The sequence below is a fragment of the Centroberyx affinis genome, unplaced genomic scaffold (assembly GCF_046629955.1).
Source record: "Centroberyx affinis isolate AG114_WGS23_722 - 3 ecotype Tasmania unplaced genomic scaffold, CSIRO-AGI_Caff_v1 ptg002167l_1, whole genome shotgun sequence".
NCBI lineage: Eukaryota > Metazoa > Chordata > Actinopteri > Beryciformes > Berycidae > Centroberyx > Centroberyx affinis.
Window position 1 is genome coordinate 361,722 of NW_027280480.1, and position 27,774 is coordinate 389,495.

Below are 27,774 nucleotides of genomic sequence, written 5' to 3' on the forward strand. Positions count from 1 at the left end.
TACTCATGTAAACCAGGCTTGATATTTTCATTAGACAGACAACATACAGCCAAACAACAGAAATAAAAAATATCTACATTTAGATCCTCAAACTTGCTGCAGTGACCATGTGTGACATGATCTCTGCAAACACCAGTGCCTTAAATGCAAAATGAATATGTTCCAGTTTTCAGTCAACATCAATAAATAATGCATGGTTATGCTATGTGAATGATGGATACTGTAGACTTATAAATGCCAGATAAGATCATAGATATAGATAAGATATATATTTAGATCCATATATATATATGATTTACATGATATTAGATGAGGAAACATAGTGGTAGTCCTACAGTCCCACATACAAATATCAGATGAAATCATGCTTTGGAAAGGTAAGAGCCTGGAACCAATCCAGATTGGCCATTCCTCTCCGCCGTCCACCAGCCATCCACACCTTGATCTGTGACAAGCACAACGTCCCCGATGGATAAAGAGAGCTCATCCTCTCCCTGAAGGAGGACAGGAGCCAAGAGATTATTGTTAATATGAAAATGAATCATTTTAACATAGAATATTTTAATGAAAAGTGTGAAAGGACTTGTGTAGAGGTTAGATGTCAGGAGCCTGACCTGGGCCACATAGTCATACACAGCTGTGTACTCCTCTTTGCTCTGCTGGCTCCCATGAAATCCAGGAATGGAGGCATACACTCCCTCTGATGTTTCAGCTGAAGAATGTCACAGCAGGACAAACAGATATTCACAATCGGTGCAGTTACTCTGTCAGGCTGAAGCCACAACCAACCATACTTTAAAACTTTACCAAACTACTGACTGAGTTGATAATGTGATACATCACGTCCAATCAGGGGAGAGCTGAAAAAATCATTAGTTGAATTTGTGTGCCACCTGGTGGCGGTGTGAAAAAATAACTATGTAACTACATATAATAGCACCATATCTTCTCATAAGCATCAAGTGGCTTGCACCATCATACTCACATAAGTCACATAAGCATTGCCATGTTGTGCAAATCATTTTGGTACCATACCATTAGGTTGTGCAATTGCCTCACTGATGTTTGTTTTGGAGCCGCCCGCACAGTTCCCCTGCAGAAGATTTGAAAACCTACAAATTGAGAACAACAGTCATTAAGAAATAAAATAAAGAACTGTTCTGAAAGGATGGAAACATCACACAGGATAATAATCACATTTCCTTTGTAGTATCAATGCACTTCCATGCCGTAACTGTGATAAAAATCTGGTGGTCTGACCTTTTCATGACTCCTCCCACAAAACCGGCACTGCCATTACTGTCTGCTGCAGCATCCCTCTTGTAGTAATTCTGGTATTTAATTGGTTCTATGGAGGGAATCATTGAAATTTCAGTAAAAACAAATTCTTCAGGGATAACACCTGATTACACACAACTTGTGTCAACCCAGGCTGAATGCATCATATGTCCAAGCCGCAGCTGAAAGATAATATTAAAATTTCCAACCTGGAACATATTCAAATCCAAATAAGGACAGGATGTGTGCCTACCTGGTGGACTTGAGCCAGTGCTTTTCATCTCCACAAAGCAGTTGTTGTCTGCAGCGACGTCGCACTTTTCCAGAGATTTCCTCACATCCTCATAACACTAAAAGAGCAGTTTGTGTTGAATTAAATCATATATATATATATTCGAAGGGATCGTTCAAAATGATAACATTGATGACATGTGAGAACAACTGTACTCACCTCGTCATCTTTCACACATTGCAGTGAGAACTGGTTACAGTGCACCCACAAGCCGTTTCTTACAACGTTGATGCGGTCTTCCTCCTGCTGCTGAAACACCTACAAACCAAACCTCCTGTCATTCTTTCAAAAATGGTTCAGAAACAGTTCATGGGTTCATTCACCATACAGCTGGTAACACTCTGCATGTTAAAGGTGACGTATTCAGTGTGTATATGTGTGTAAGGTTGTGATACAGTTGGCAGCTTGTTGTGAAACTGTGGGTGACACAAAGTGGCTCAGCTTTGTTGATTTAATCACATAAGATAACATTTTGTTGTTGGGAAACGTTTGTGTAGATGTTTGCCTGTTACTGGGAAGTATTACACATCTTCATTGACAAAACTGGCCTAGGGGGATCTCCGTCCTTGGTGTAAGTCTGTAAAGTTTATAGGCAAGAAGAGAAACACCGCTGCTGTTGCCTCACTTTACCTCGCATGTGCTGATGTGTATGGATTCCCATTCTTGACGAATCTTGTCAAGCTGTTCAGTGTTTGACATGTATTGTTTCTCTAAAGAAAAATGAAAACATTACTTTTCAGATAAATCAAGCTCCTCTATAACATTGCTTGCTCAGTTGTTTTAAATTGGAAGTTCCCTGTACCATTTACATGTATCACAGTCAGGAAACTCTCTCTCTCTATGAGATTATCTGCACGTTTAAATCCTATTTTTGGAATCCTCAACAAAAATGGGAAGTAAATGTGACCACCATCCCCAAAAAACCCACTTCTGGTAAATTTCAGTGGCTTCCAAAGTAAATCATGTGTTTTTGTGGCTCTTTATCTTAAGTACACAACGATTATGCCAAGATCATGTGCAGCACAGATAGATCCTTTAAGAGTGCCAGAGAAAAACACAAAACAACAAAAAACAGCAGCTGACTTAAGACATTATTTGTCCTTACCAGCTTCTACTGCAGCTTCTCTACACTGTTTAGATTTGTTGTGCAACTGAAAAAGAAAAGCGATTACAAAATGACACATTGCCTCTATATCTGTGAACCTTTGAACCTGTAAGAAGAAATGTGTTACATTATGAAAGATTTAGTATTAGCATTTAACTAGCATAATCTTTACAATGTAAGTTTGAATAAGTACGCATTCTGTAAATCAAAATATATGGTTCTCTAATCTATTCCAATTGGAAGCATGGGCATTGCGTTTACATGACAGGATCAAGTATTAAAGGTCCAGTGCGAAGAGAATTGCATTTCCCAATCTCTGTCAGTGTTGTGGAAATTTGACTAACGCTCTATGAGGAACTACACTCTGCAATCTGTATTAGATATCCAATCTACTTTCTGGTGAAAATAATGTCAAATATAATGATGTCAAATGATGTCAAATATAATGATGTCAAAGGATGTCAAATATAATGATGTCAAATATACCCTGGTGTGAGTGTGTACAATGTTATGATGTACCTTCTCAGTCTGTTTGGGAGTGGCTGTGGCAGCGCTTTCCATCTTCTCAGCAGCTTGCTCTGCCTCATCAGCCTCTCTGCAGCGCTGCTCATAGGATCTTTTAGACTATAGGAGGGAAATTCAACATAAACCACACTTTCTAAACCAGGCTTTCTAATCAGCCCTCAGCTCTGGGTATGAAGCCTTTACAGGAAGCTGCTCCAGGAAGAGGGGAAAACGTGTTCAACAGAGACAATTGACACGCTTCTGCAGGAGAAGTAAATCAAACAGAATACTACTTCCTTCTCCTGAGCTGAGAGAAGTTCTACATCCCTTTGCTATGTGTCTTTTACACCAATCAGTAATGACTGGCATTTCTGATTAACTTGCGAAACCATCTTCCTGTTGCACATCTTGAGTAGACAGAGCAATGTCTCTCTGCTCCGTCTACTCACAGCGGGGCCTGTCTGCACTTCATGCACTATTCTGGTACATACAGTACATACAGACCCAAGCAGGATATACATTTATTGAGACCATGCTATGATGGTGGTGTTAACCACTGCCACATCTAAATTCACTAAGAATAATTACAGGGTGAAAATTATTTTCATCTATCTGTGAAAAATGCATCATGCTACCAACAATAGCTACAACTGACACTAGTAATGTGGATTGACCTTACCTCTATTGTCTTCTTATAGAGGGAGACTTTTGTCTTCTGGACTTTCTCCATGATGCCTTCACACTAAGAGAGAAGGGAAAAAATAATGTTAAAGAATGTCATCATGATATTCAACAATAGGGTCTGTGTAGAGTCAATGACAGCATTATATGACATTTTCCATTTCTCTAAGTAGTGACACATCATCTGTTATAAGCTATCCAACCTCATTATTAATCATAATCAGAAAGATAATATGTGGGTGTTCAAACCATCCTACAATGCTGGAAATTATATGAGAAAAGCTCACTTGGAGATGAAACTGTTGTTTAGTTTGCCTTTGTATACAAATGAAAACACTTTTCATTGTCACCTTTTTTCTCTGTTCCTTCTGTCGTTCTTTGAACTGCTCCATCCTCTTCACCTCCTCCTTTAGTAGTCCAGACAGCTGAATGTGCAGGTTTCCTATGTTCTCAATTTCTGAATAACATCAAAGTACATCATTAAAAACTCATAATTATCTGAGAAAACCTAGGAAATGTAGATGCCATGAAAAAATGCATACGCCTTTAAAAATACATTGCCAGCAAGCACAAAAAAAAAGTCTGAAATATCTGCTGTACTTACGTGTTTTCATTTCATCAAGAGATGTTCTCAAAGTGCTGTAAAAAACAACATGAACATAGGACATTTTGTTATTTCCGATAAATGTGGAGTTGAGACAAGCAGGTTCACATATAGTGATGAGTAATATTAATGTTCAAATGCAACCCACACACCTACCTGATCTCATAGAGACCCCCGGCCTTGCGTGCAATTGTGACCAATTCCTTGCCATATCTTTCCTCTGCTGATGCCCTACACAGAGCAAATCATATGCAGCTTAACCACGTGAAACGAGGGCATATAATTCATATGTATGTACAATTTTCCAGCAGTTTGCAGGCCAACCTCATTTTCAAGAGATCTTCCATGTCTTTGCACGTCCGTCGGCCATCACAGAGTCTTTGAACTATGGCCTCGTACCCCATATTGCTGATGAAGTCAACTCCCTAGAACCATAAAACACCTTTACCAGGTAGCCACACTCTCCACAACAAAGCAAGATTTACACCGAGAACTCCAACCACAAAGCACAACGCAATGTTACATTTTAACATAAAAGTCAAAATACAGCTCTGTCCATAAACAAATTCAACACAGTCACCATTGATGATCCCCCCAAATTTGTTACATAATTACATGCAATTGTGTATTTGATAATTCCAAAATGCTGCATATCTAATTTTTTGGGAAGAAATGTTACCTACTTTGTTGCTCAGTGTTTCAAAGACCCATTTAGACTCAGAGAATGTTACTTGTGGGAAAAGATCTTACCATAGATGATAATTTAAATAATACTCAATACTACAATTTTTACTTTCATGCAGCACTTTTTGTCAAATTTGGCGTCATTTTTTTCATGTGGATAGAAAACCACGTAGTGGATGGAAACTATTACTAGCTAGGGCCTTGGTCTGAAAGAAAAGCTAGAAGTAATTTAAAAAGATATAGTGCAGGCATCTGGGGTTGCTAAACAAACTTATTAGCCAGGATGAATAACCTACCATAAGTTCATACAATAAGATAGATTGCTGAGATAAAACTGTTTAGTGGATTTCCTGTTAGATGGACATTTGGGGTTTTAGTCAAACGGTGCTGCACAACAAATTTATTTGAGCTAAAATATATGAACTGTTATTAGACACAGTTTAGAAGCAATTAAACATAATAATAATCATACATTTCATTTGTATAGCGTTTTGTGTACTAATACATACCGTTATGAAACACTATGAAAACCAACTATGTGAAACGATATAAAAACACACATTCTCTGAGTTCATTTGCAAAGATTTGAAGGGGATTATTGTCCGGACCCTCCCATGCAAATCAACCCACAAGCTGCCTGCTGCTTTGCACAATAGTTCTGACATGGCATCACAGTCGAAAGATCAAACGCAAAAAGGGAGGTAAGAATAACCTCTTCTACAGGAAACACGTTGCAGAGCATGGAAGAGAAGTTTACCACAACATCACTATTCTTATGGTGATGATATTCTTGCTCCTATGTACTGTCAAATGATGGCTGTCCCAAGAAATAGCTGTTTATTTTGTAAAATAGGCCTGGATGTAGATGGAAATAAGAGAGTATGTTCACAACCCAAAAATACATTAAAAACCCATAGCTCATGTTTTTATCTTAGCAACAATAGTTCCTATCCAGTGAATTATAAAATGAATTTAAAGCTAATGTGATGAAGACTTGAAATCCATGTAAAATTACAGTTAGCTGAACAGGTTACTATGTGACAAATACCATACTAACAATGATGAAAAGCAGAAATAACAGTGGAAGTGGGACGGTACAGGAACAGATTTTACTTCACAATTCCAGTGAACCCCTGCAGCAACAGAAACAATGAATTTATAATTTCTGCTTCGGGTTCTGAACATGAACAACATCACAGAAAAGTCTATGAAGCAGTAGCATCACAGTTAACTCACCCAAAAGGCATCTTTGAATTGTAAGGTCATCTTGGCAGTAGGTAAAAAATTGAAGTTAAGTCACTCTATTAAGTCCGGCAGTTTGGCAGGCTGGTGGTCGAGGCAAGTGAAACTGATCATGGCACAGGAAACCAGCTTTAAAACACAGCAGTGGCTCACTCGTTTGACTTAAATGAGGAAGAGCTGCAGTGTGTCATCCGTTACCGCAGCATGACTGCTATGAAAGATAACATTCATGCCAGTTCACATTTGATAATTAAGTGAAGACTGCTTTGATAGGTAGCCACAATTAAATTACCTATCCAATCCTCCCCCACATTAAGTTATATAAAAAACAGAATTATGACATAATTATCCAATTACATGTGAAGCTGTCTTGGTGCGTGGAACCATCTAAAAATAGCACGATATGAACCCCTTGTGCTTCAACCATAAAGCCCCATGCTCAATCCAAATCCAGTCCCTACTACCAAAAAAACAAAACTTGTGGAGGCTTTTTGGATTTTTACATTTATGAAATGAACTTGTGTTTAAAGAGTGGACAGTATGCTACAGTTAAATGTGAGTTTAGTTTTAATTCAAAGCTGTAATTTAACAAGTTTTTGGACTGCTTTAGTAAAAATGACATGAGAAAGTTGTAAAAAGCTTGTTTTCCATCTGAACACCCTACTCTTCAGGAATATACACATACATACATGACCAACTGATATACTGAAATCCCAAATAGGGAGGGACATGAAACCCATGAAAATGTTAAGCTAAATTACAATACAGGAAATAAACTACATTCAATCTTTATGGACACAAATGAGAAAACTCTAAAATATACAAGAATATACAGTTATAATTCATCATGTGATACATGCAGCTGTCTACCATAGTCTGTCACTTCACTGTTCATGAACGTGTCTTGATTTTTCAAGACCTCAGCCTCTGAGATTTGTCCGTCACCATCATGGTCCATTTCCTTGATGAGGTGAAGAGCCTGTTGACATGGGAGCAATATAAGCAAAGGAATCTGTGAATATGTTGCCATGCCATCGTGGACAGCAATGATTTATATTCCTACCAAGCAATAGCTAAAGGAGACAATCCAACCAAACATTCAGCAAAATATTCAAAATCAAGGATGATCTAGAAATCATTGTGTATATTGATGTCTTTCTTTGCTTGCCTGGTATCCAGCCCCCATGAATTGCAGTCTTTAGAACTTTTTGAATTTGCATGATTCGCCATGCAAATTCAAAAAGTGCTAAAGAGTGCTATTCATGGGGGCTGGACACCAGGCAATTTCTTTGCTACAATGTAAAAAAAAAATCTGAGTCTCACCTCTTCTCTTGCTGAGCCGTAGCTATTAGGCGCTACCCAGCGGAGCTGCTCCTCTCGATTCAACTTGCCGTCCTTATCTTGATCATAAAGGTCTTTAAAGCGCACTGTTTCTTCAATCTCCCACTGCGATGGGGTATTGCCCTCTTACCAAGAAAAAAACAAATATTAGCAATGCATTGAGGAAGCTCACTGGACATAGCATAAGGATCTAGAAACATCCAGATCACTCTGTCAGTGTATTTTAAGATAATCCCTCCAGTTTTACCATCACTGTGAGCATCTCCAATAAATTCACTGAGACTGATGAATCCATCTTTATCTGTGTCATATTCATTCAGCACATCTTCAATGGTAAAATCCTATTAGAAAAAAAGGTAAATCATCAGATTGTAATCCAGAAAATACAAAGGGCACACGCACAATGTATGACTGTACAACAAGGATTTACGTAGGAAGTAAAAGGTGTAGGCCTACTATTCTATCAAATTTTCCATGAAGACTAAGAGCTAAAGTGCTGTTTTAAAAGAGTCTTACAGCCATGTGATCCACTTCAGATGGGTGCGTGAAGGCAAGAAACTCTGTTACATTAAGGCCTGGTGTGCCATCCACATCAGCAAAGTCAAAGCGCCTCCTCTCCTTTAGGTGGAGCTAGTGGGGATACAAGTGTAAGTCAAGGTAATACAAAATTATATGGGCTGTGGCCTAGTGTTGAATGTGATTTTTAGATGGGTACAATAATCGTATGCATACATATCTGAGGGACTCTTGCTCAGGATCTTCCAGAACAGCGTCGGTGTCAAAATGGATGAGCTGCTCGTGAGTAACCGTGTTGTATTCCTCCCATGATACAACACCGTCTCTGTCTGTGTCAAACTCAGGGAAACGCTCCTCTGCATCATCCAGAGCATATTTTCCATAGACGTACTGAATCCAGAGAGTGATCTCCTCTGGGGATAAAACAGAGTGCAGATTGAGTATGACTGAGTTCAACTGTTGACAGGGATACCAGGAAAACGCCAAGTTACCTGCATTTAACAGATTGTCTGAATTTTTATCAATCTTCTTCACGATTTCCATCATCCTTCTCCTCTGCTCTGCTGGGCTGAGTTTCTTTATCTCCTCAGTGTCCTGCAAGGGTATAAAAGAAGAGGGGAAAGAGTCAGGGGGCTCTATTTATGAATAAAGAGTGTGAATCGGACAGTAGAGCCTAAGAAGATGACGTAAAACCTTAAATAACCTCATTTCCCAGCAGGACATTCATGTCATGTTCAGGATTGTGCTGCTGACCGATATAATGATCTTCGTGAAGATGTTTGTGAGAGCTTTGCCCAAACGCAAACTGTAGGACTAACAATGCCGAAGTCATCAGTGTAGAGAATGCCATCTGTGGAGAAACACAATTGATGAATGTTAAAGAAAGAACTTTGTTTCCTAGGCTACGGGTTAGAAAACTAATTCAGATTAACAAAATCCTGACAATTAGCATGGCTACCTGGCTAGTAAGCAGAGGAAGTTGAAAACTCCTCAAGCAGAGAAATTACCTGCCCAAATACAATAGTGCAGCAGCCTTGTGGCCAGCTGGTGGCTTGAATTAAGATAAACAACACTTTTTCATTTTGTGAGGCTCATACAGCATGGTGTAGCCTAACGTTAAAGTAACGTTACCCAAAACAGTGCAGAGAGAGAGAGAGAGAGAGAGAGAGAGAGAGAGAGAGAGAGAGAGAGAGAGAGAGAGAGAGAGAGAGAGAGAGAGAGAGAGAGAGAGAGAGAGAGAGAGAGAGAGAGAGAGAGAGAGAGAGAGAGAGAGAGAGAGAGAGAGAGAGAGGAGAGGGAGGATGGACAGACAGGTAGGTACAAACTCGAGGAGACGGATCCTCCGTAAAGCAATGACGTTAGCCAAAATAATAGAGACAGCCTCAATTAAAGATATTACACTTAAACTAGCCGACAATAAAGTAACTGCAATTAGAGTGGTAACAAATAGTACATTCTACAAATGGGAGATATTTGTACTACCGTGAAAAGTTGTCCGAGCAAGTGTTTGTGTTTACACTAGTGTCAGGCTAGCTGCAAAACAACAGCTGCACGTCCGGTCACAACCTTCAAAATAAAACCCTTGTGGCGCCTGCGTCTCAACTTTTTGAGTTATACAAAGTACAAATGTGAAAACAGGAAATTAACTTTATTGTAAATGTACGCCTAAAGATGCTATATATACAGAGCTGCCAAAATATACAAAGAATTTGTCAAACACCAAACCTATACACTGCAGCTCCGTAGGCTTTACTACTTTACAGACAACTGAGACACTGAAATAGACTAAAAGGAAATTGACTTGATAGGATGGTAGGCTACTGCAGGTGCCCTTCCACGTTGATGTTTGAGAATGTATTAATGTAATGTAAAAATGTGGGCATATGAGTGGTGCCTTGAACCACCCCATAGCTTGTAGGAGCAACTGGGACACTGAAGTAGATTGATACTTTTTTGTTATTCTGTACCCCTGGCCCAGAGGCTCTGCCCTGGCCTAACACATAATTATTCGTTTTTGTAGGAGCTACTTTTTGTGCTTTTATTTTGAAGGCAAAATCGCTTTGCTTCTGGTCTTTCATTCCAGCTCTCTCTAGATGGCTTGACGCAGCTAGTGAGGGACAACCAAACATCCCGCCCATCTACATGGTTGCCATGGCAGACAGTGCGAGTCCCGCCCTACGAAAATGTAGCCCACCCTTTGACCCACATTATACTGCATGTGATTGGTTAAGATATAGTTCGGGTCCAACTTACGCTGCATTCATTGGATAAATCTATCGCCTATCAAAAATGTAAACCAACACACTTCCTGCTTTTGTTAGGTTGTCCTTGCTGTCATTTATCTGATATGTTTCTCATCTCCATCAACTCTGCAAACAAGACAACTTTGACCGTTGTCTCTGGACTGTAGACTTTCTTTTTCGCTGAGCATTGAACTTACTGTGGGTCGATGTCAAAAGATAGTCGCCACGATGGACGACGGCGTGGCGCTGGACAACACCGTCTCGGTCCAAGAATTAGCCAAGGTGGGGACGGGAGGGAGAGGTCTGGTAGCAATAGCTCAGGCTCCTCGCACGGAGGAGGCAAAAGCAGGAATACACCCATAACCGCTTTGAAGGTACGTAATAACATATTAGCTCATTGTTAAGAGTTGAAATACAACAGATAAGTTAGCTAGCCACATTAGCTAACAACATTCCAATGCATCCTTAGCTAGCCACAGCTAAGTCACTTCGGATAATTGAAGGGGCGGTTTCCCTACATTCCAGCCAAAAACATCTTGGGAGACCTGCCTCTGGTGGGCCTGATGGTGTAAGTTCAGGTCGCTCCCTCTGTCTGAGAGCAGTTCCAAGTGTTTTTTCCTCCGCCAACCCATCTTGAACACACCCACTCATGCATCCTTGCCAAAGCATGAAGGCCTGGTTTGCCAGAGGATGCTCTTGATTAGTGAGATTTTTGTTAATCTGTCATCAATAAGGCAAGAGGGCTATTTTTTGTAAAGAAATGCCAGAATCATACTTTAGACTCTTTATCAGTTGCTGAGACAGTGTTGTCTTAAAGATTTTCTGAACTTCTTCCTGCAGACTTTGTAGTCTCGTAGTACTGTTAGGGGTGGTTTGTACCATTTGTAGGCAATCAGACCATGTGGGCTTGTGTTTTGTCCCCCAGCAGTGTATGATTCATCCAATGCCGAGTCCAATCAGATGCAGAGCGTCAGTCTGTGTGGCTAATGTACGACCAGGCTTACGTTAGCACACTCTTTGAGCCTGGAGCTAGACTCTCATCACTGGCAACAGAGGATGGAGGATGGGGGCTGAGCGGCAGGCCTGCTCTGTGCACATGACTGCACAGTGTTGTGGCAGAAGGAGAGAGAGAGAGAGAGAGAGCGAGAGAGAGGGCTCTGATGCAGAGCTGGGAGAGCAGAGGAGAGAAGCTGTAAACATAGGAAGCTGCATGCAGTGGAGAGCAGAGAAGAGTGGCAGGCAGACGGACAGCAGCAGGCAGCGACTCAGGCCTAAAGAGTGGCTGCTAACTCAGCAGAGTGCTGAGGGCTCAGGCTAGATTACAGACAGAGTTACAGACAGAGCAGTCAAAGTGAAAAGCAGGACTGGCAGGCTACTAACCACTTGTCTCTCTCAATCGCCATTGGTGGAGGAGTTGACACAGCTGGGCCAGTTGCTATAGCACTGTGGGCTACACAGTAGGAGTCTATTTTGGTCCTGCTGTCAGATGACGATGTCACCTTGCACAAGTGGCAATGCTGGTGAGGGGAAACAGGTTGCCTGAAGTGGGCTGCGAAAGTATGTCAGGGGTGGATAAGGACGAAGAACCTGCTTACAGACTCTACTTCTATTCTGTATGTATCCTCTAATCTTTCGCTTTCCCTCTGTCTCCCTCCTAATGGGCTAGTTCTCACCCCCTGTCTTGCTGCATGCGTGTGTTTGTAGACCTTTTCAAAGGGAAACCCTACACCTGACCCTCACTCAGCACAATTCAGGAAAGGTTAGCTCTGTCCTGTGCATAGGAAAGGATTGCCTGGCCAGAGAGTATAGCAGAAGTTATGCTCCAAGATGCACCTTCTACAGTGCAGCCAGGTTGACAGTTGTTTGCAGCTGATTAAGTGGATCAAGAGAGCCTTTGCCGTAAGTCTTTGTTGCCTCAGGCTCCTACACACAGTTATCCATCAGTCGTGAGTAGGCTAGGTATTCTCACAACAGTCATCTGTCATCTGATGGCTGCCAAGCCCAGGAAACACAGAGTAAATATTTACAGTCTGCAGGGAGATGAGTTGCTATGATGGTGACCTAGCTCACTAGCTTTTGCCCAGCTTTTGGCCTATTTAGTTTGATGTTCTGCTATCTCTTTGTGGTCTTTTTCTTCGTGGGAGAATAAAGCCCAAGCTACTCTGCATGTAAAGAATTTTGCTCACCAAAAGTAGGTCAGCTGGGTATCTCCCCTAGGGACATTAAATAGTAGCAGACCAATACACTGACTACATGCTGTTTATGCATGTGTAAAACCTAATGAGCCATGTTCACTTTATTCTATTAGCCGGTAAAGCTAGTCTAAAACATTGTTACATATAATTTTTACATAAGCCTAGGCCTAATTATCACGTGCCTCTGCGCTGCCTTGGATGAGACATAAAATGTCTCACTGTTGTTTGGTAGCACCCTTCATTCTGATTGCAAGAGTAGTAGAGAAATAATTTTGCTGCAGCCTTCTTGTTTCAATAGCGGTGCCAGGGAGACAGCCAGGAAAAGAGAGAGAATGATTTGTTCCATGACTCAGTTGCTATTAAGGGGAGAACTCGCACTTGATTTTTATGATGGTTTCATCAAACAGTTTATTTTGTTAAGTGTGAAACCACAAAGTTATCCAATATCCAACTAAAATATCCAAGTTTGGTCTAGATGTTAGTCAACACAAAATGTAATAATTTATGAAGAGTACAGAATGGTACAGGCTATTCTGCTGGAAAAGGGAACACCGTTAGTGGAAGATCCAGTATGAAAAGCATCTAGCCATTAACGTCTGTGTTGTTTTGCATCCAGATTACCAGAAGTCTGAATATTTTGTAAAACATCTTAACTGCAAATAATACTATGTAGCCTATTTGGTAGATAGATTCTTTTATTTGTTTTTCATTGCATTGCAAAGTGGAGTTGTACTTCTCATTGCTTGTAGGGTGTAAAGCAGATTTGCTCTTAGCATTTATGCATGAGTTCTTAGACCATGCTGTGATGTGACTGTATTCTGTGAGATGGGGCGGGAGAGTGAGCATGGAGAGAGTGAGCGATTTGGCATCAGCTGGCATTAACTGGAGATGGACATTATGTGACTCGCATTTTTGGCTCATTACTTAAATGGGGATATATACAAAGGACCAAGCATCTGAGCACCTTGCAATTTAAAGCATGTTGATGCCATGTTTAATTGCAGAGAGCCTGTATGTCCCATAGGTAAAGGATGTGACGAATGACATCTCACGACATTTCTTTCTGTTCACAGTAGCTGCTTCAGCTGAAGTTACAGTGAAGTTCACTGATGCATACTCAATGTGTAGGTCAACCATGATGCATACTGGGCACAAAGCAGGCTAGCAGCTTCTGCCTCTAGCTTTTTCTTGTCAGTTACATTACAAATACACCTCCTCTACACTCTTCATTCTCGCAGCATTGTGGGTTCGACCTAGGGCTGGGCAATATATCGATATTATATCGTTATCGTGATATGAGACTAGATATCGTCTTAGATTTTGGATATCGTAATATCGTGATATGGCATAAGTGTTGTCTTTTCCTGGTTTTAAAGGCTGCATTACAGTAAAGTGATGTAATTTTCTGAACATACCAGACTGTTCTAGCTGTTTTATTATTTGCCTTTACCCACTTAGTCAATATATCCACATTACTGATGATTATTTATCAAAAATCTCATTGTGTAAATATTTAGTGAAAGCACCAATAGTCATCCCTACAATATTGTCGCAATATCGATATCGAGGTATTTGGTCAAAAATATTGTGATATTTGATTTTGTCCATATCGCCCAGCCCTACTTACAACTAAACATTTAGCCCACTTCGTAGAAAACACCGAGATATATATCGTGTATCGCTATTCAGCCTAAAAATACAGAAATATGATTTTTGGTCCATATCGCCCAGCCCTAGTTTGACCCCAGCTCAGAACCTTTGTCACGTCATCCCTTCTCACTCTACACCATCTTTCCTTCCACTTTCCACAATAGGCTCTTGGATAAAGTGTACAATTGACTGGTGGGGTGAATTGAATCTTCTATTGTTCCTGCAGGCGTCCTTCCAGCGCTCCAACAGCCATGACAAGGTGCGGAAGATAGTGGCCGAGGAGGGCCGCGCTGCTCGAAACCTCATCGCCTGGAGTGTACCTCTGGAGAACAAAGAGGAGGAAGGTTAGTGACTTGTATGCAAAAAAAGCTTTCTATACTATAGGCTACATGCTAACAAACAGACTCTGACTCGCCTTTCACACTCTATCTCACACACACCATTCAGGATTCCTGTGACAACAACAGAAATAACCTGTGAGCAGATGTGGTTCTGCTATGCTGTTTGTTTGCTGTAGGGCAGGTTTCAGATTATTGCTGTCTGTCAAGGGTTCATAATGAAGTTTGAAGAGTAGAGAGCAAGGCATTTTTATTGTTCAGGTCTTCATCCTCCAGTGGCAGGTGCTGCTGATGTTGACTTCAGGTGTGTTACTCATATCTTTGCCCCGGTGGGAGAAGCTAAGTCATTTATCTGGGGCACTATAGGGACCAGCTCTAGCAAGGTCATATCAACCCAGACAGTGCTCTTTGCTGTAATACAATATCACCTGGAACAAAATGGCAACCCCTTTTTTCACCTCGCAGCTATTCTGATCAAAACCTGTGGGGACTGAGAATCTTAGTACTTTCTCTGCCTGGTCCTCCTGTTAATAGTACCTGTAAAATATTTGACTTGTGGTAGCAGAGTTCAATGAGCCATGTATTCTCAGTTTAGGCTGTTTGATCAATAGGATATGAAATAATCTGATTGGACAGTCCGTGTGTGTAATTTTTGTAACCCTCTAATATCCAAGAAGAAAGAGCTTTAGTAAGCTAGTAACTTATGCCTGCCTGCATAGCACTGTAGTTGGTATTGTAACAATGTGTTTCTCCACATTATTTGGGCTTTTGCCAGAGTAAGCTCCTTTTAGGCCTACCTACTCAGATACACCCCCCCCCCTTCCCTCGCCCCCACACTCTCTCACTCTTGCTCTGGGTCTCTTGTCTCTCCTCTCCTCTCTCTCTCTCCTGCCTGTTGTGTTTAGGTCAGTTCAGTTGTATTATGTAAGGCTTCTATGCTGCTCTTTAGTTTGTGTCTGTGTGTTATGTTTACATTCATGTAGTAACCCAGCTGATGGCCATATTCCTGTTAATGTCTTCTTTGGTTGATGTTGTTTACATGCACCTCATGCAATTGAATATCATACATACAGAATATCCTTTTTTCCATGAATAAACAAATTAATGTAGTAATCTCATCCACTTCTGGTGTCTGAAAAGATGCGCCCTCCAGCTACTGCCTCCCTTCTCCCTACTTCTAATACAGGGGAAAGAAATTGAGATCCCCATCGTAAGAATAAAGTCAATACTGCAACTCAGTGCCACTGAAATTATCACCACTTATCACCACTGCTAGAGAAGATGTGAAATAAAAAATTTGCATTGGAATTTAGTCTTACTTATCGTCTAAAACAATAGGCCTAAGTGTAGTACAAATGTTTTAGAAGTAATGATTTTATTATGATTAAAAAAGTTTTTAGCACCACGATCTCAACTTGAAACATAACTTAGACCCAAACAGCGACAGATATTGGACAAAATTAGAATTATCCCCCCAAGCACAACAGCTGCATAATATTACTGAGTAAACACTGAATGTTCCCATGACGGTGTGAGTCTGTGTTTGCACAGATGATAAAAACAAAAATGAAAGGACTAAGATGTTTACATGCCACAGTAATGTGTTTAAAGGATAATTCCAGTAATTTTCAACCTGGTTCCTAGTTTTTGCCATCATGATGAGTGATCATGTTCAAAATTTTGTCACTTAGCCTACTTTTCTTCTATGTTTCTCCAGTTCCTCGGGAGCGATGCTCTCCAATACACACTGAAAGGCCAAAGCAAGCTCCAACAGTTGAACCAAAAAGGCGATTAAAATGCATCTTTGGAAGATATCGTGGAAGATATTGGAGCTTGCAAAAAATCACACCAATCTTACTTGTAATTACAATTAAGAGGTTGATGTTAACGTTTTTTTGAAGTTGGCAGTTCATAGTTACAGAACATGAACATATGACAAGAACGCAGCATCAGAGTAAGTCGGATGTAAGCAGGTGGAGTGTTACCATTATTGTGTTGAAAAGACGTGAAATCATTTTTTGGGTTCATCTGTTGGAGCTTTCTTTGGCCCTTGAGTGTGTATTGGGGAGCAGTGCTCCTGGTGAACTGGAAGAACACCTGAGTTATTTGTGACATTTGCAGGTATCAACCCAAAACCAGGTTACTTGAAGAATTTTTTTGCGCATGTAATGTATTTTGCCCCCCCCCCCCCCCAGGCCATGTTCAATGCTTTGAGAACAACAGCTTAGATGATGGCAAGATCATTATTAAAGGCATGCTGATTGCAAACTCAAGGCCCAGATTGTTTGTTCCATTAGTTACTTGATATAAGCCTCTTTTCTCTTCTTCCCACAGCAAAGTCCAAAAGCAACATCAGTGGCAATCCAAGGGCTCAGAGAATCAACTCTGGACTACACAGGAATAAGAAACAGGTTGGTATATCATCTCTTCACACTAGAGGGCACCATACACCTAGCTAACTAATCCTTCCTTTTGCCTCATATGTGGTGATTCAAGCCATGAGAAAGAACACTCACCAGAAGTGGATCTTTGATGGTCCTGCAACTCAAATGGTAGTGCATGGCACCAACACTGCCAGGAGGCCAGGAGGGTTCAAAATCCCCTTGGATCACCCATGTTATAGATTATGCATGCATGATAATGTAAGGTGCTTTGGGTAAAAAAAACAAAAACAAAAAAACAACCAAACGGCATATGATAAGCAGAAAAAAGGGCCTGTGGCTGCCATATATAAACAGGTTAGAAACTTTGATCACACTATAATATGTTTGTCATTGTTGACCACTGTGTTTGGTCTGTGCAGAATGCAGGCTTGGAAAGCAAGGGTACAGCTGGCGCCTTGTTGGACAAGGGGGCAGAGAAGAGCCCTACCAAAGCCAGACAGCCCCGCAAGGTGGACCTACGAGCACGCTACTGGGCCTTCCTCTTTGACAACCTGCGCCGGGCTGTGGATGAGATCTATGTCACGTGCGAATCTGATCAGAGCGTTGTAGAATGCAAGGTTAGTCTCCTTTTGGGGGAATAAAGTACCTATTCATCCTTTCACAAATGCAAATTCTGACCTCACAAAACGGAAATGCCCTGTTTGGAGAGACTGAAAGGTGCTGCAGTTCCTGAACACTAGAGGGGGACATTGAGTTCAGAACCAAATTTCTCCCTCCCAGCTCACATTCCTCCTGATTCCTGCTTTATGTCAGAGGGGCTCTCTTAAGGCTTGCTGGTGAGAGAATTAGCACAGGCCTCTCTCTTGGGCCCGGCTGAGGGGAGTGAATATTGATGACAGACTGTAAACAATATGATTGTACATGTGTTGTGTTGGTTGTCGGGCATTTGCTGACAGGAAATAGAGCCTGGCTATTTCTACTCCCTTTTTGCACTACATCTTGTGTCGCTGTTTGAGATGGCAGATAAGGTTAACTCTAACATGACTCTGTCTCTGTTTTGTGGAACTGTGTGTTTTTGTTTTGGTGCAGCCAGTAATTGGCAGAGTGGGTGCTGTGATGTTACTCCAGGGCTTATACTGGCACGATGTTGCTGTGCCTGTGTTGTATTGATTCTTCTGACATGCTGCATTATACTGAGCATGGTTCTGGTGACGGCCTGCGGTCAGTACCGGAGCCCAGCTCCCTGTGGTGTGGTCGGCTTGCTGTCAGTGCCACAGCCCAGCTCCCTGTGGTGTGATCAGCATGTTGTCAGTTGGTCTGTGTCAGACATCTGGCTGCTAGGTGTTTTTCTCATACTGCTGTATTCCCTCCACACCCCTATGCCGGCTAATGGCCATGGAGCCGGGCGCTGCTCATAATCCCCATCCCACCCAGCTGGGACTAATGGACACTGATAGATGATAGAGTCATCTGGAGGGGAAGCAGAGTGCTCTGATAGCCACCAGCCACAATCCCCTAGTGTAGCTGAGGGCAATCTACATGGTATGCTCTCACACAAACAGCTCGCCATTTTCCACCTATAAACTTATGGGCATAAACAAAACACTGGTCAAGAAACTCTTAGGGCTACCTTACTTTACATTTACCTTTTACTTTGTTCTGTTTTTTGTATAGTTTTGAATAAGAATCGCAGGGTTGCACTAATCTAATGCATTGGTTCCCCGCTTAGAGGGGAATTGTTCAGCCCAGCAGCATGATTCATGTGTGCTTATTAATAACGCCCACATCTCTTTAACCCACAGCCCCCTGGCCTAATTAGTTTTTATCAAGTATTCTTCCATGTGACCCCTGATTTATTAGACACATCACACAGAGGAGGGAAGGAAGGTACTTGCCTTTATTTTTCGCTTGGAGGCGGTTGAGGCTCTCTATTCTTCTGGGCAAAAGCAGAATCTACGAGGCTCTGCTAGCCTGGAACTATTTTAAAATTGAAGAAAAATCAAAAGGTGTAGTAAGTTTTGAATTATTCACCCAGGGTCAATAAATATAACCAAGGCCGTACCTGTTCATTCTAGGTCCTATGTATAGGCCACAGGCTTTCGCTGCCCATCCTGCTTTATGGTCACACGCCTCTGGAAGGTTAAACATTTTGTCATTCCTCATGAAATGTTATGGGAGGGTTGTATTTAGGTAAGTGTGCCTGTTAACATGCAGTGGGAGCCAGAGCTTTATAGTGCCTTCACTCACTGTTGGTTTATCTGTCAGAGGAGCAGCAAACCTCCCTCCATCTCAGCCTTCATTACCAAATGAACACTGGGCCATGGCGGTGGGCTTTGCCTGTTAACCAGCTCTAATCAGCAGACCTGCTGCTGGACACATCTTTCACTGGCCTGACTTGTCTATTAACTAAAAGCATTGTGAAGCTTTACTCTCAATTACCACTCCCTTCACGCTCCCCATCCATCAACTCTGTCTGTTTCATTAGAGCTCTGGGAAAAAGCTCCACACAGCCCACCACCTCAGAATGGCCACCTCTGTGAGCAACAGCCCTAGTATGGATAATAGACCTGAGCTATCAGTCTAGTATAGGCTGTAGCTTTCTCTGCTTTTTTCTAAAACATTTTGTTAAAGTCTTGTGCACAAGAGCATGAGCAATGAGCACCCCCATTGCCTTCCAGCAGTAGCCTTGACCCACCTGAGACCCCTATGACTATTGGGTTTTTTTTAACTGACTTAAATTGCAGATTTGGGCCCACAATAAACATTCTATATGTTATTGGTATCAATGGATAAACAAACTGATCTGAATTTGAATTTCCTAATATCTTTGTCAGATGAACACAAATCACTGCAGCTCTCAAAAAGAATTGGCATATTTCTGATTATTTTTGCATAAACTAGCTGACCTCCAGAAATGTCACAGATATAAAACTCTAACCAGAGAATACTATAACATGACGGGTATAAGAGGACAGTGTATGCTTATATTATGCAATTGATATAGAAATAACAATACAAATTTGGTAGCAATGAGGTCAAGTCTTGGTCAAGTCAGTTTTTTTTCCCATTTTTTTGCAGTTGGTATTATCAGGGTTTATGAAGCTGATTTAACTGATTTTTAAATTTTCATTGTTCAACAAGTAGTCTCAAGTGACACATATCCAAGGACCACATTGACATACTGAAAATGGTTCGTTGAGGCAAATTCTGCCACTCTATTGTTCCATTGTTCCTGTTAATGCTTAAAATCTGTCTCCATCCCATTGTAATTGCTATCTTTAGGAGGTGTTGATGATGTTGGACAACTATGTACGGGATTTCAAAGCTCTCATAGACTGGATCCAGCTCCAGGAGAAGTTAGAGAAAACCGATGCCCAGAACAGGTGATCTATGTTTTTTTCTCTTTCTCTCTTTCTCACTCCTTCCCTTTGTCTCTCACTCTCATTCACTCCCCATTTTCAATTGCTCCCTGAGGTGAAACTGGAAGTGCCGGTGTCTGGTCCCTGGCTTTGAGTCACAAACAGAATGGATCAATAGCCTTGGCTTTAATTCAAAGAGATCCATGAGTTTATTGGCTTCTCTTTAACACAGTGACCACTGCAACCGTAAATTGACTAAGAAATGAAATTCCCAGTGCTGCCTCCCAATTTGTTCATTTAAAGCATACTGTTAATCAATAAGACAACCTGAAAGTTTTACATGGCTCATTTATTGCATAAATTGCAAAGTGAATCAGCCATTTAACTAATTTGCAAAAGTGTGAGCCAAGTGTGTATTTGGCTACTAGGAATTGTAATTAGTATTAGTTAAAGAATGTTTGCCACTCTCACTTTGTCCAGGCCCACCTCTTTAGCCTGGGAGGTGCGTAAGATGTCTCCGGGACGTCATGTGATGCCCAGCCCCTCGGCTGACAGGATTGTTCCATCTCCAAGCGCACGTCGCTCCCTCAACTTTGGGTAAGCTCTCTCTGTCATTATCTCATGTAGTGCATCAGTGCCGGTCTGCCATGCGAACCCCCAGTTTGGTTTTTCCATCACCATTAGGCATTTGATTTGATTTTAAAGATCAACACAAACTTTAATTTGATTAAAATTGTATCACAAGACATCCTGTTATTAAAAAATCAATATTTGAAATGATGCGCTAAGCCCTGCCTGTTCTGAAGGGGTTAGGGAATGCAGACTACGTTATCTACTAATCGGGCGATTGATTGCTGATGGTGAAGCATTTGTTTAATGTAATTTGTTGAGTCTCTCACTCTTTGGCCACAGAATCAGTGGGAGGTGTAGATGAAAGTGTCGGTTAAAGACTGCTGAAGCATCGGTTCAATATGTGCAGTGCTCTGTAATCGGATGCTGCAGGAAATGGATATTGATCATGACGGAGGCCTGTTGCCCAATACAGTCCAGTGCTATCTCAGAGTGGAGAGTGCTGGGGTTAGGTAGACACTATCGTCAGACCTCTGAAGTATCTTGGAGAGGCAGTAGGAGCTGCACAGAGACTAGATGCTTGGTTAGCGCTTGACTACCGAAGAGTTGTTATAACAGCACGATGATGCTGAAACGCTTACCTGCTCACAGTATAGGCTTCGTTGTACAGGTGGCTAGGTGTTTGCTCTCATCCTCTGATTTGTGTGTGTGTGTGTCTTCTCCAGTGGTCCTCCACCTACACTGGCCGCAGCCCGGCTCTCCCACACAGGCCCCAGCTGGGCCGACCGGGTGAAGTGCACTCAGTCCCTCCCCATCTCCAGTCAGCCTACCGCCTCCCCAGTAGAAAAACCAGGTAAGTATGTGTCCTCAGGGGCGTCAGATGTCTGGTGGCTCAGTGGTCTAAGGCATTTACCATGCAAGTGTGATGTCCTGGTTCAAATCTGGCCCGGGACCTTTGTTGCATGTCCCCCTCTCTCCCCCGATCTTTCCTGTCTCTCTATATTTTCATCTGTCAAATAAAGGTGAAAATGCCAAAAATAATAGTAAAAAAATGTATGTTTCCCTGTAAAAGTGTTTCCTCATGCACAGACCCAGAAATGTATGAGTACTCTGAGAGAATGTGTGTCCTTCCAACACAGAGTGCACAGTAGCATAGCATCTTCTCCTTGATTGATGTGTTTTCCAGGTAAGAAGGATGCTGAGGGCTGGGAGACTGTCCAGCGAGGACGTCCTGCCAAGCCTCGCTCTGCAGCCATAGTTGCCAAGGTCAGTCCTGTCTTGGCTCATGTCACCCCCAAACAGGACAGCACCAAGGATAACCAGCCACAGCTGCTGCCACAGGAAGAGCAGCAACTCCGTCCTCAGTGTTCCCAAGATAAGAAGAGGGTCCAGACGGACTCTGAACAGCCAGTCCCTGTGGAGCCTGGCCCCCTGGTGCAGGCTGGAGATTCAGAGAAAGGGCACATGATGGAGGTACTGAGGCCCACTCCCTTACTCTCTGACGTCTCTCCCCTCAGCAATCCCCAGATATCAATTATTCAGGAGGAGCAGAGTAACACTAGACTGTTTTATCAGCCACATTGTTTTTGTTTTGGGCTCCACGATATTCATAGACAGGCTGTCCAGACAGGGATATCAGCTTTAAGGCGATTGATTGTACACTGACATTTCAGAGGCAGAATACCCATTTTCACTCTCATGAAATAAATACTCTATCTATGCCTCAAAACACACTTGGTAAGGGTGTGTTATAGGCATCGGTTGATTTTGAAATACAAATCTGTATTTCTAATCTGCATTTTTTGATCAAAATTGAATGTTTAGGGCATGTTAGTGCCAGCCTCCCTGCATGATGTGTGTTTTCAGCTGTGCGTGAGTCTTGATTGGTTTGATTTTTTGTTATTGCTCTCATGAATTGCTTGAAATGTGCATGTCTTTAATTGAGTTTGCGTGTGTTTGTGTGACTGTGTCGGTGCAGCCCCCAGCAGAGCGTGTACAAGATTCGGGGCAGTGTGTCGACGCACCCTGCGAAGACGCGCCTCCCCACATATCAGCTCTCGCCCCTTCCCAAGCCCCAGAGCCCACCCCATCCTCAGCCCCAGTCCCGCCCACAGGCATTTCCCTACCAGTCCCAGTCCCTACTATAGCCCTCTTCCCATCCCCAGACCTCCCCCAGACGGACGGGCTCGGTGCGCTGCTGGCCTTGGGGGACAGTGGGGCTGTGGGGGGCGCGTCGCAGGGCATGGCCACATCTGCTCCAGGACAGGCTGAGACTCCCATGGCAGCGGTGAAACTGGAGAGTGTGCTGGACCCCACAGAGCTTTCTACTGTGAGTGCTGAGAGATGGAGGAGCAGAGGGAGGGGAGGGCGGGGGGCCAGGGATCCCCCAGGGTCCTTCACCGCCTAAACAAAGTCAATCTTAAGAAACCTCCAGACCAAATGTGCAGGCGAGGCTGCATAGCTCTGTGCAATGTTGTCATAGCACCAGTTACTGTGAGGGCGGGGGCCTATAGCTGTGAGTAGATGGCCTTTGTACTCAAGTCAGAGCTCAGAAGGTGTTGCCCAAAAATGATCTCCTAACTTGCTTTGTTTTTTTCTAATCACTTTTAAAATTCTATCAAGCGGAAAAAGCAAAGGAACCTGGACAGAATTTCCAGTTAGTATTTAACCCAAAGGGTCTTGTCTTGCCTACGTCAGGTGTTGTCTTTATTGTAAAGGGTGTATGGTGAGCCTAGATTAAACACCGATCTGATGTTTGTGCTGGGCCAGGCCACACACATGTTGGGTGGCTTAGTTAGGCCCAGTACTTTTTAGACTTGCTTGCAGACCCCATGTAAGGAACAAACATCCTCAGTGTTGAGAGTAGGCTCTCCCTCATTTACCTCTATAAGTTTATGTAGAATAGTGGCTGGCCTGTAATAATCTGTGACTCATTCCCATATTGTTGCCATCTCATGAAAATATCCCCACCCCCAAAATACTTTGATGATAGTCTCTGTATCTCTGACCAAGGATGTAGTAAATTCCTTTTCCATTTAGGTCTGTTTGGATGCAGTTATATCATCCAAATAAACGTTTCAAAGACAAACTTAGCAGCTTTGTATCAAGCTTCATAAGCAAGCTGTCAGAGAAATGTTTCATCAGTTGCCTCCTTCCACCATCTCTTCATCCTCACAGTGAACATGCCCTGCATGACTCTTGAATGCTTCCTCACTTGTGATTCTTGTGATGATTGTGTGGTACAAACTGTGATTGGGTTGAATTGGTGTTCCCTTTGACCTTTTGAATTGCACGCCCATGTGCAATAATCGGACCAACTGTTCAAGAGCTGAAATATGTATAGCTATTTGAGAGACCTCATCAATGGCTGTGGATACTCGTCTTTGGTTAAGAAACGTTTTCTCCATTTTAAATATTCCATAATATATACATTTAGTTTGAACAACTCAACATTCATGAATTTGTGTGTGAGTTGGTATCTGTGCCCTGTGTCTAGCCCCAGTCAATGGCAGAGGTCCTAGCCAAAAAAGAGGAGTTGGCCGACCGTCTGGAGAGGGCCAACGAGGAGGCCATCGCCAGCGCCATCGCTGAGGAGGAGCAACTGACCAGAGAGATTCAGGCTGAGAACAACGACCTGGAGACAGACAATGAGAGTGACTTCTCTGTAAGATTCCTTATGCACATTAATCATTTTCTGGGACCTTTGGTTTGGTTAGTCTGTATAGATTTACATTTTTTGTTTTCTGTTTTAACGTGAGTTGACATCACTGTGTAAAAAACACATCTCTTTACTACAGACTAGCATTGGCAATGGAGGTTGTGGACTCAATATGGATTGGAGTGATATGCTGGCAGATTATGACGGTATGGAGGTCGACATCTAAATGACAATTGAACTTTCAGTCTTGGTAATGGCATGCATTGCATTTTAAGTGTACTCATCGTTTCCTTTGCCGTTCTTTCCTGTAGCTCGGGAGCCATGGCGTCAGAGTACGTCATGGGGGGACATGGTGGAAGAGGAACCTGCGCGGCCTCCTGGACACGGGATCCACATGCACGAGAAATTGTCCTCACCATCACGCAAAAGGTGAGACTTACATTTCACCTTATTTTTTTTTATCCAAAGATGATTGATTGACTGTGCCCTTTTTCAGCCCTCCTCCACATTCATTCATTGACACACATTGATACCTGCAGCTACCCAGCACAACCAACTGTACATGTTAAGTGCCTTGCTCAACAGCACCTCAATTGTCATTTTTGAGGCAGGGGAGAATGTTACTCACTTACTACCCTTATTTTTTCAGCCTTAATCTAATGAGGATTGAAACTGGCAGCCTTACAGTCAAAGGCCCACTTATCTTACCTTCTCTTAGCTTTAGGTCTCCCTTCGCTTACTTACAGATCTCTCTTCTCTTACCTTTATGTCACTCACTGCCACACCAAAGATAAGAGAAAGTGCATATCACAGTCCACCGCTGCCTTGTGTATTGTTGGTAAGGATACAGGAGAAGAACTGATTATTTCCCTGTTTTTTGGCAGAACCATCGCTGAGTCCAAGAAGAAACACGAGGAGAAGCAGCTGAAGGCCCAGCAGCTGAGGGAGAAGCTCCGGGAGGAAAAGACGCACAAACTGCAGAAGCTTTTGGAGAGGGTGAGTGAGCGCCGATGCCGAGTCGAGGGAAAACACCCTAAAGAAACCCCAAGCAGGCTAAGCCCAGCCTGGCTCACAAGGAGAGGTTCTGTCAGCACACTGCCAGATAGAATCACTAAATATCATAGCCCCCCCAGTCTCATACAGGCCAGCTGGCCGCAGACACTTGTGAGAGAGACCCCTGGCCAAAATCAACAGTCTTTCATGAAGTTTGTTTTTGTTCTCCAGGCCATGGTGAGATGAGTGAGTCCTAGAATAAATCAGGATTAACCACATAAATACATGAAGTGGTGTATATTCGCATTAATCCCCATGTGGACACACTGGAGAGGGTAGCAACTGATGAATCAAGAAACCGTTGTCTGTGTTGGGTTGGAGAATGCACATTTCTCTTTTTTTTAACGTGCATTATAACCCCTGCTTCTCCCCTCACTCCTCACACTCTCTCCAGGAGAAGGAGGTAAGGAAATGGAAGGAGGAGTTGTTGGATCAGCGTCGGCGGATGATGGAGGAGAAGCTGTTGCATGCAGAGTTCAAGCGGGAGCTGCAGCTCCAGGCCATCGTGAAGAAGGCCCAGGAGGAGGAGGCCAAGGTAGAGGAGTTCCCCTGAAAGGCCGTAGCATAGGCGTCTTACAGCTGAGGAATTTTCCGAATTAAGTCGGCTACTTGCGGTCATACTTTTTTTACCCAAAGTGATACATTACGTCAGTACATACACAATCCCAGTGTTGAGGTTTGGGGACGTGTCAATTTGGCTGACTCTAGCCTAAATATTGTCCCCCTTTTAACACATCATTTATACATTTAGGCTACAGTCAGCCAAACTGACACGCCCCCAAACCTCTATCCTGTGAATATATGCGTGTAAGTAATGTTTGATATATTTATATCTATGTGTGTGTTCATATACATATACACATACAGTATATATGTATAATGTATATGTATCATACACACATACTATGTGTCTTGAGGAGTAAGTATATGTGTCTGTGCAGGTGAATGAAATAGCATTCATCAACACCCTGGAAGCCCAGAACAAGCGGCACGATGTCCTGGCCAAGTTGAATGAGTATGAGCAACGCCTTAACGAGCTGCAGGAGGAGAGACAGAGAAGACAGGAGGAGAAGCAGGCCAGAGACGAAGCAGTACAGGTACCACAAACAACGCTCAACGCTCTCTCACGCTTCTTTGGTTCACATTTAATTTTTCCACGAGTAACTTTCACATTTAGGTGCATCTCCGGTCTCTCCTCTTCTCCTTCTATAGGAGCGCAAGCGGGCCCTTGAAGCAGAGCGGCAGGCGAGGGTGGAGGAGCTGCTGATGCGGAGGAAGGAGCAGGAGGCTCGTATCGAACAGCAGAGGCAGGAAAAAGAGAGGGCTAGAGAAGATGCAGCGCGAGAGAGGGCCAGGTTTGTATCCCTGATTCCCCTCAGTGTCGGGGCTATATGCACTGGGGGCTCTACCAATCCACGTTTGAATCCGACAGTTGTTTGGACAAACTGCGAGAGACTTGTAGCAGGCTTTAGATGTAGTTTGTAAAATTTGATTTACGGTGGCTTTACACTGCTCTCGTCTGTCCTCTCATCAGAGACCGAGAGGAGCGCCTGGCTGCTCTGAGCGCTGCTCAACAGGAGGCCATGGAGGAACTGCAGAAGAAAATTCAGATGAAGGTAAATTATCCTCTACCGCCTCGCATCTCCACCACCTCCAGTTGTGAGAGCGTACAGGATTCCCTGTTTCCCATATGACCTCTTATCTGGTTTCTTCCCTAGCACGATGAAAGCAGCCGTAGGCATATGGAGCAGATCGAGCAGAGGAAAGAGAAGGCAGCTGAGCTCAGCAGTGGTCGACATGCCAACACAGACTACGCCCCCAAACTGACACCGTATGAGCGCAAGAAACAGTGCTCTCTGTGCAATGTTGTGGTACGTCCAGTCTCATCATCAGTCTCGGGGCTTAGTTTTGAATCAGTTATACTCCTAGGCCCTTTGGTGTCCTTGGCTTACATATATTGACTCTGACCAGGCCAGTTGAGTTTGCGTGATCTCACATCACACTATCAGCATATTGCTTCACATTCTAATTGGCTTGATTCATTCTCCAAAGTGAAGTTCACCCTTCATTTAATTAT

The 27,774-nt window shown here is 42.8% G+C and overlaps 3 protein-coding genes across 4 annotated transcripts in view; 1 reads left to right on the plus strand and 2 right to left on the minus strand.

The window, feature by feature from the left end:
* Positions 1 to 19: 19 nt before the first annotated feature.
* On the minus strand, positions 20 to 6,512 carry pstpip1a (proline-serine-threonine phosphatase interacting protein 1a). Its single transcript, XM_071532140.1, has 15 exons — positions 6,385 to 6,512; positions 4,789 to 4,889; positions 4,621 to 4,695; positions 4,465 to 4,499; positions 4,211 to 4,317; positions 3,859 to 3,921; positions 3,195 to 3,299; positions 2,676 to 2,721; positions 2,201 to 2,280; positions 1,730 to 1,828; positions 1,532 to 1,628; positions 1,261 to 1,348; positions 1,036 to 1,112; positions 615 to 712; positions 20 to 494 (listed from the first exon to the last, which is right to left on the minus strand). Exons 1-15 carry the CDS (start codon positions 6,412 to 6,414, stop codon positions 363 to 365), a joined length of 1,233 nt encoding a protein of 410 aa, XP_071388241.1. The 5' UTR covers positions 6,415 to 6,512; the 3' UTR covers positions 20 to 362.
* A 697-nt stretch (positions 6,513 to 7,209) lies between these two features.
* Positions 7,210 to 9,776, minus strand: rcn2 (reticulocalbin 2). Its single transcript, XM_071532142.1, has 8 exons — positions 9,730 to 9,776; positions 8,951 to 9,097; positions 8,739 to 8,841; positions 8,464 to 8,660; positions 8,248 to 8,361; positions 7,979 to 8,072; positions 7,714 to 7,856; positions 7,210 to 7,369 (listed from the first exon to the last, which is right to left on the minus strand). Exons 2-8 carry the CDS (start codon positions 9,095 to 9,097, stop codon positions 7,226 to 7,228), a joined length of 942 nt encoding a protein of 313 aa, XP_071388243.1. The 5' UTR covers positions 9,730 to 9,776; the 3' UTR covers positions 7,210 to 7,225.
* An 814-nt stretch (positions 9,777 to 10,590) lies between these two features.
* scaper (S-phase cyclin A-associated protein in the ER) overlaps positions 10,591 to 27,774 on the plus strand; it is a 59,884-nt gene continuing 42,700 nt past the window's right edge. The window contains exons 1-19 of one of the 2 annotated variants that reach the window (XM_071532149.1): positions 10,776 to 10,864; positions 13,759 to 13,809; positions 14,562 to 14,679; positions 17,008 to 17,084; positions 17,477 to 17,674; positions 20,340 to 20,440; positions 20,897 to 21,013; positions 21,712 to 21,839; positions 22,173 to 22,459; positions 22,965 to 23,315; positions 24,483 to 24,650; positions 24,784 to 24,850; positions 24,956 to 25,073; positions 25,529 to 25,640; positions 26,092 to 26,232; positions 26,639 to 26,794; positions 26,910 to 27,052; positions 27,232 to 27,313; positions 27,416 to 27,568. In XM_071532149.1, coding sequence (XP_071388250.1) covers positions 13,795 to 13,809; positions 14,562 to 14,679; positions 17,008 to 17,084; positions 17,477 to 17,674; positions 20,340 to 20,440; positions 20,897 to 21,013; positions 21,712 to 21,839; positions 22,173 to 22,459; positions 22,965 to 23,315; positions 24,483 to 24,650; positions 24,784 to 24,850; positions 24,956 to 25,073; positions 25,529 to 25,640; positions 26,092 to 26,232; positions 26,639 to 26,794; positions 26,910 to 27,052; positions 27,232 to 27,313; positions 27,416 to 27,568 — 2,532 coding nt within the window. In that variant the 5' untranslated portion in view covers positions 10,776 to 10,864; positions 13,759 to 13,794. Of the gene's footprint in view, positions 10,865 to 13,758; positions 13,810 to 14,561; positions 14,680 to 17,007; positions 17,085 to 17,476; positions 17,675 to 20,339; positions 20,441 to 20,896; positions 21,014 to 21,711; positions 21,840 to 22,172; positions 22,460 to 22,964; positions 23,316 to 24,482; positions 24,651 to 24,783; positions 24,851 to 24,955; positions 25,074 to 25,528; positions 25,641 to 26,091; positions 26,233 to 26,638; positions 26,795 to 26,909; positions 27,053 to 27,231; positions 27,314 to 27,415; positions 27,569 to 27,774 lie in introns of both variants that reach the window. The other variant, XM_071532148.1, reaches the window with a different exon arrangement.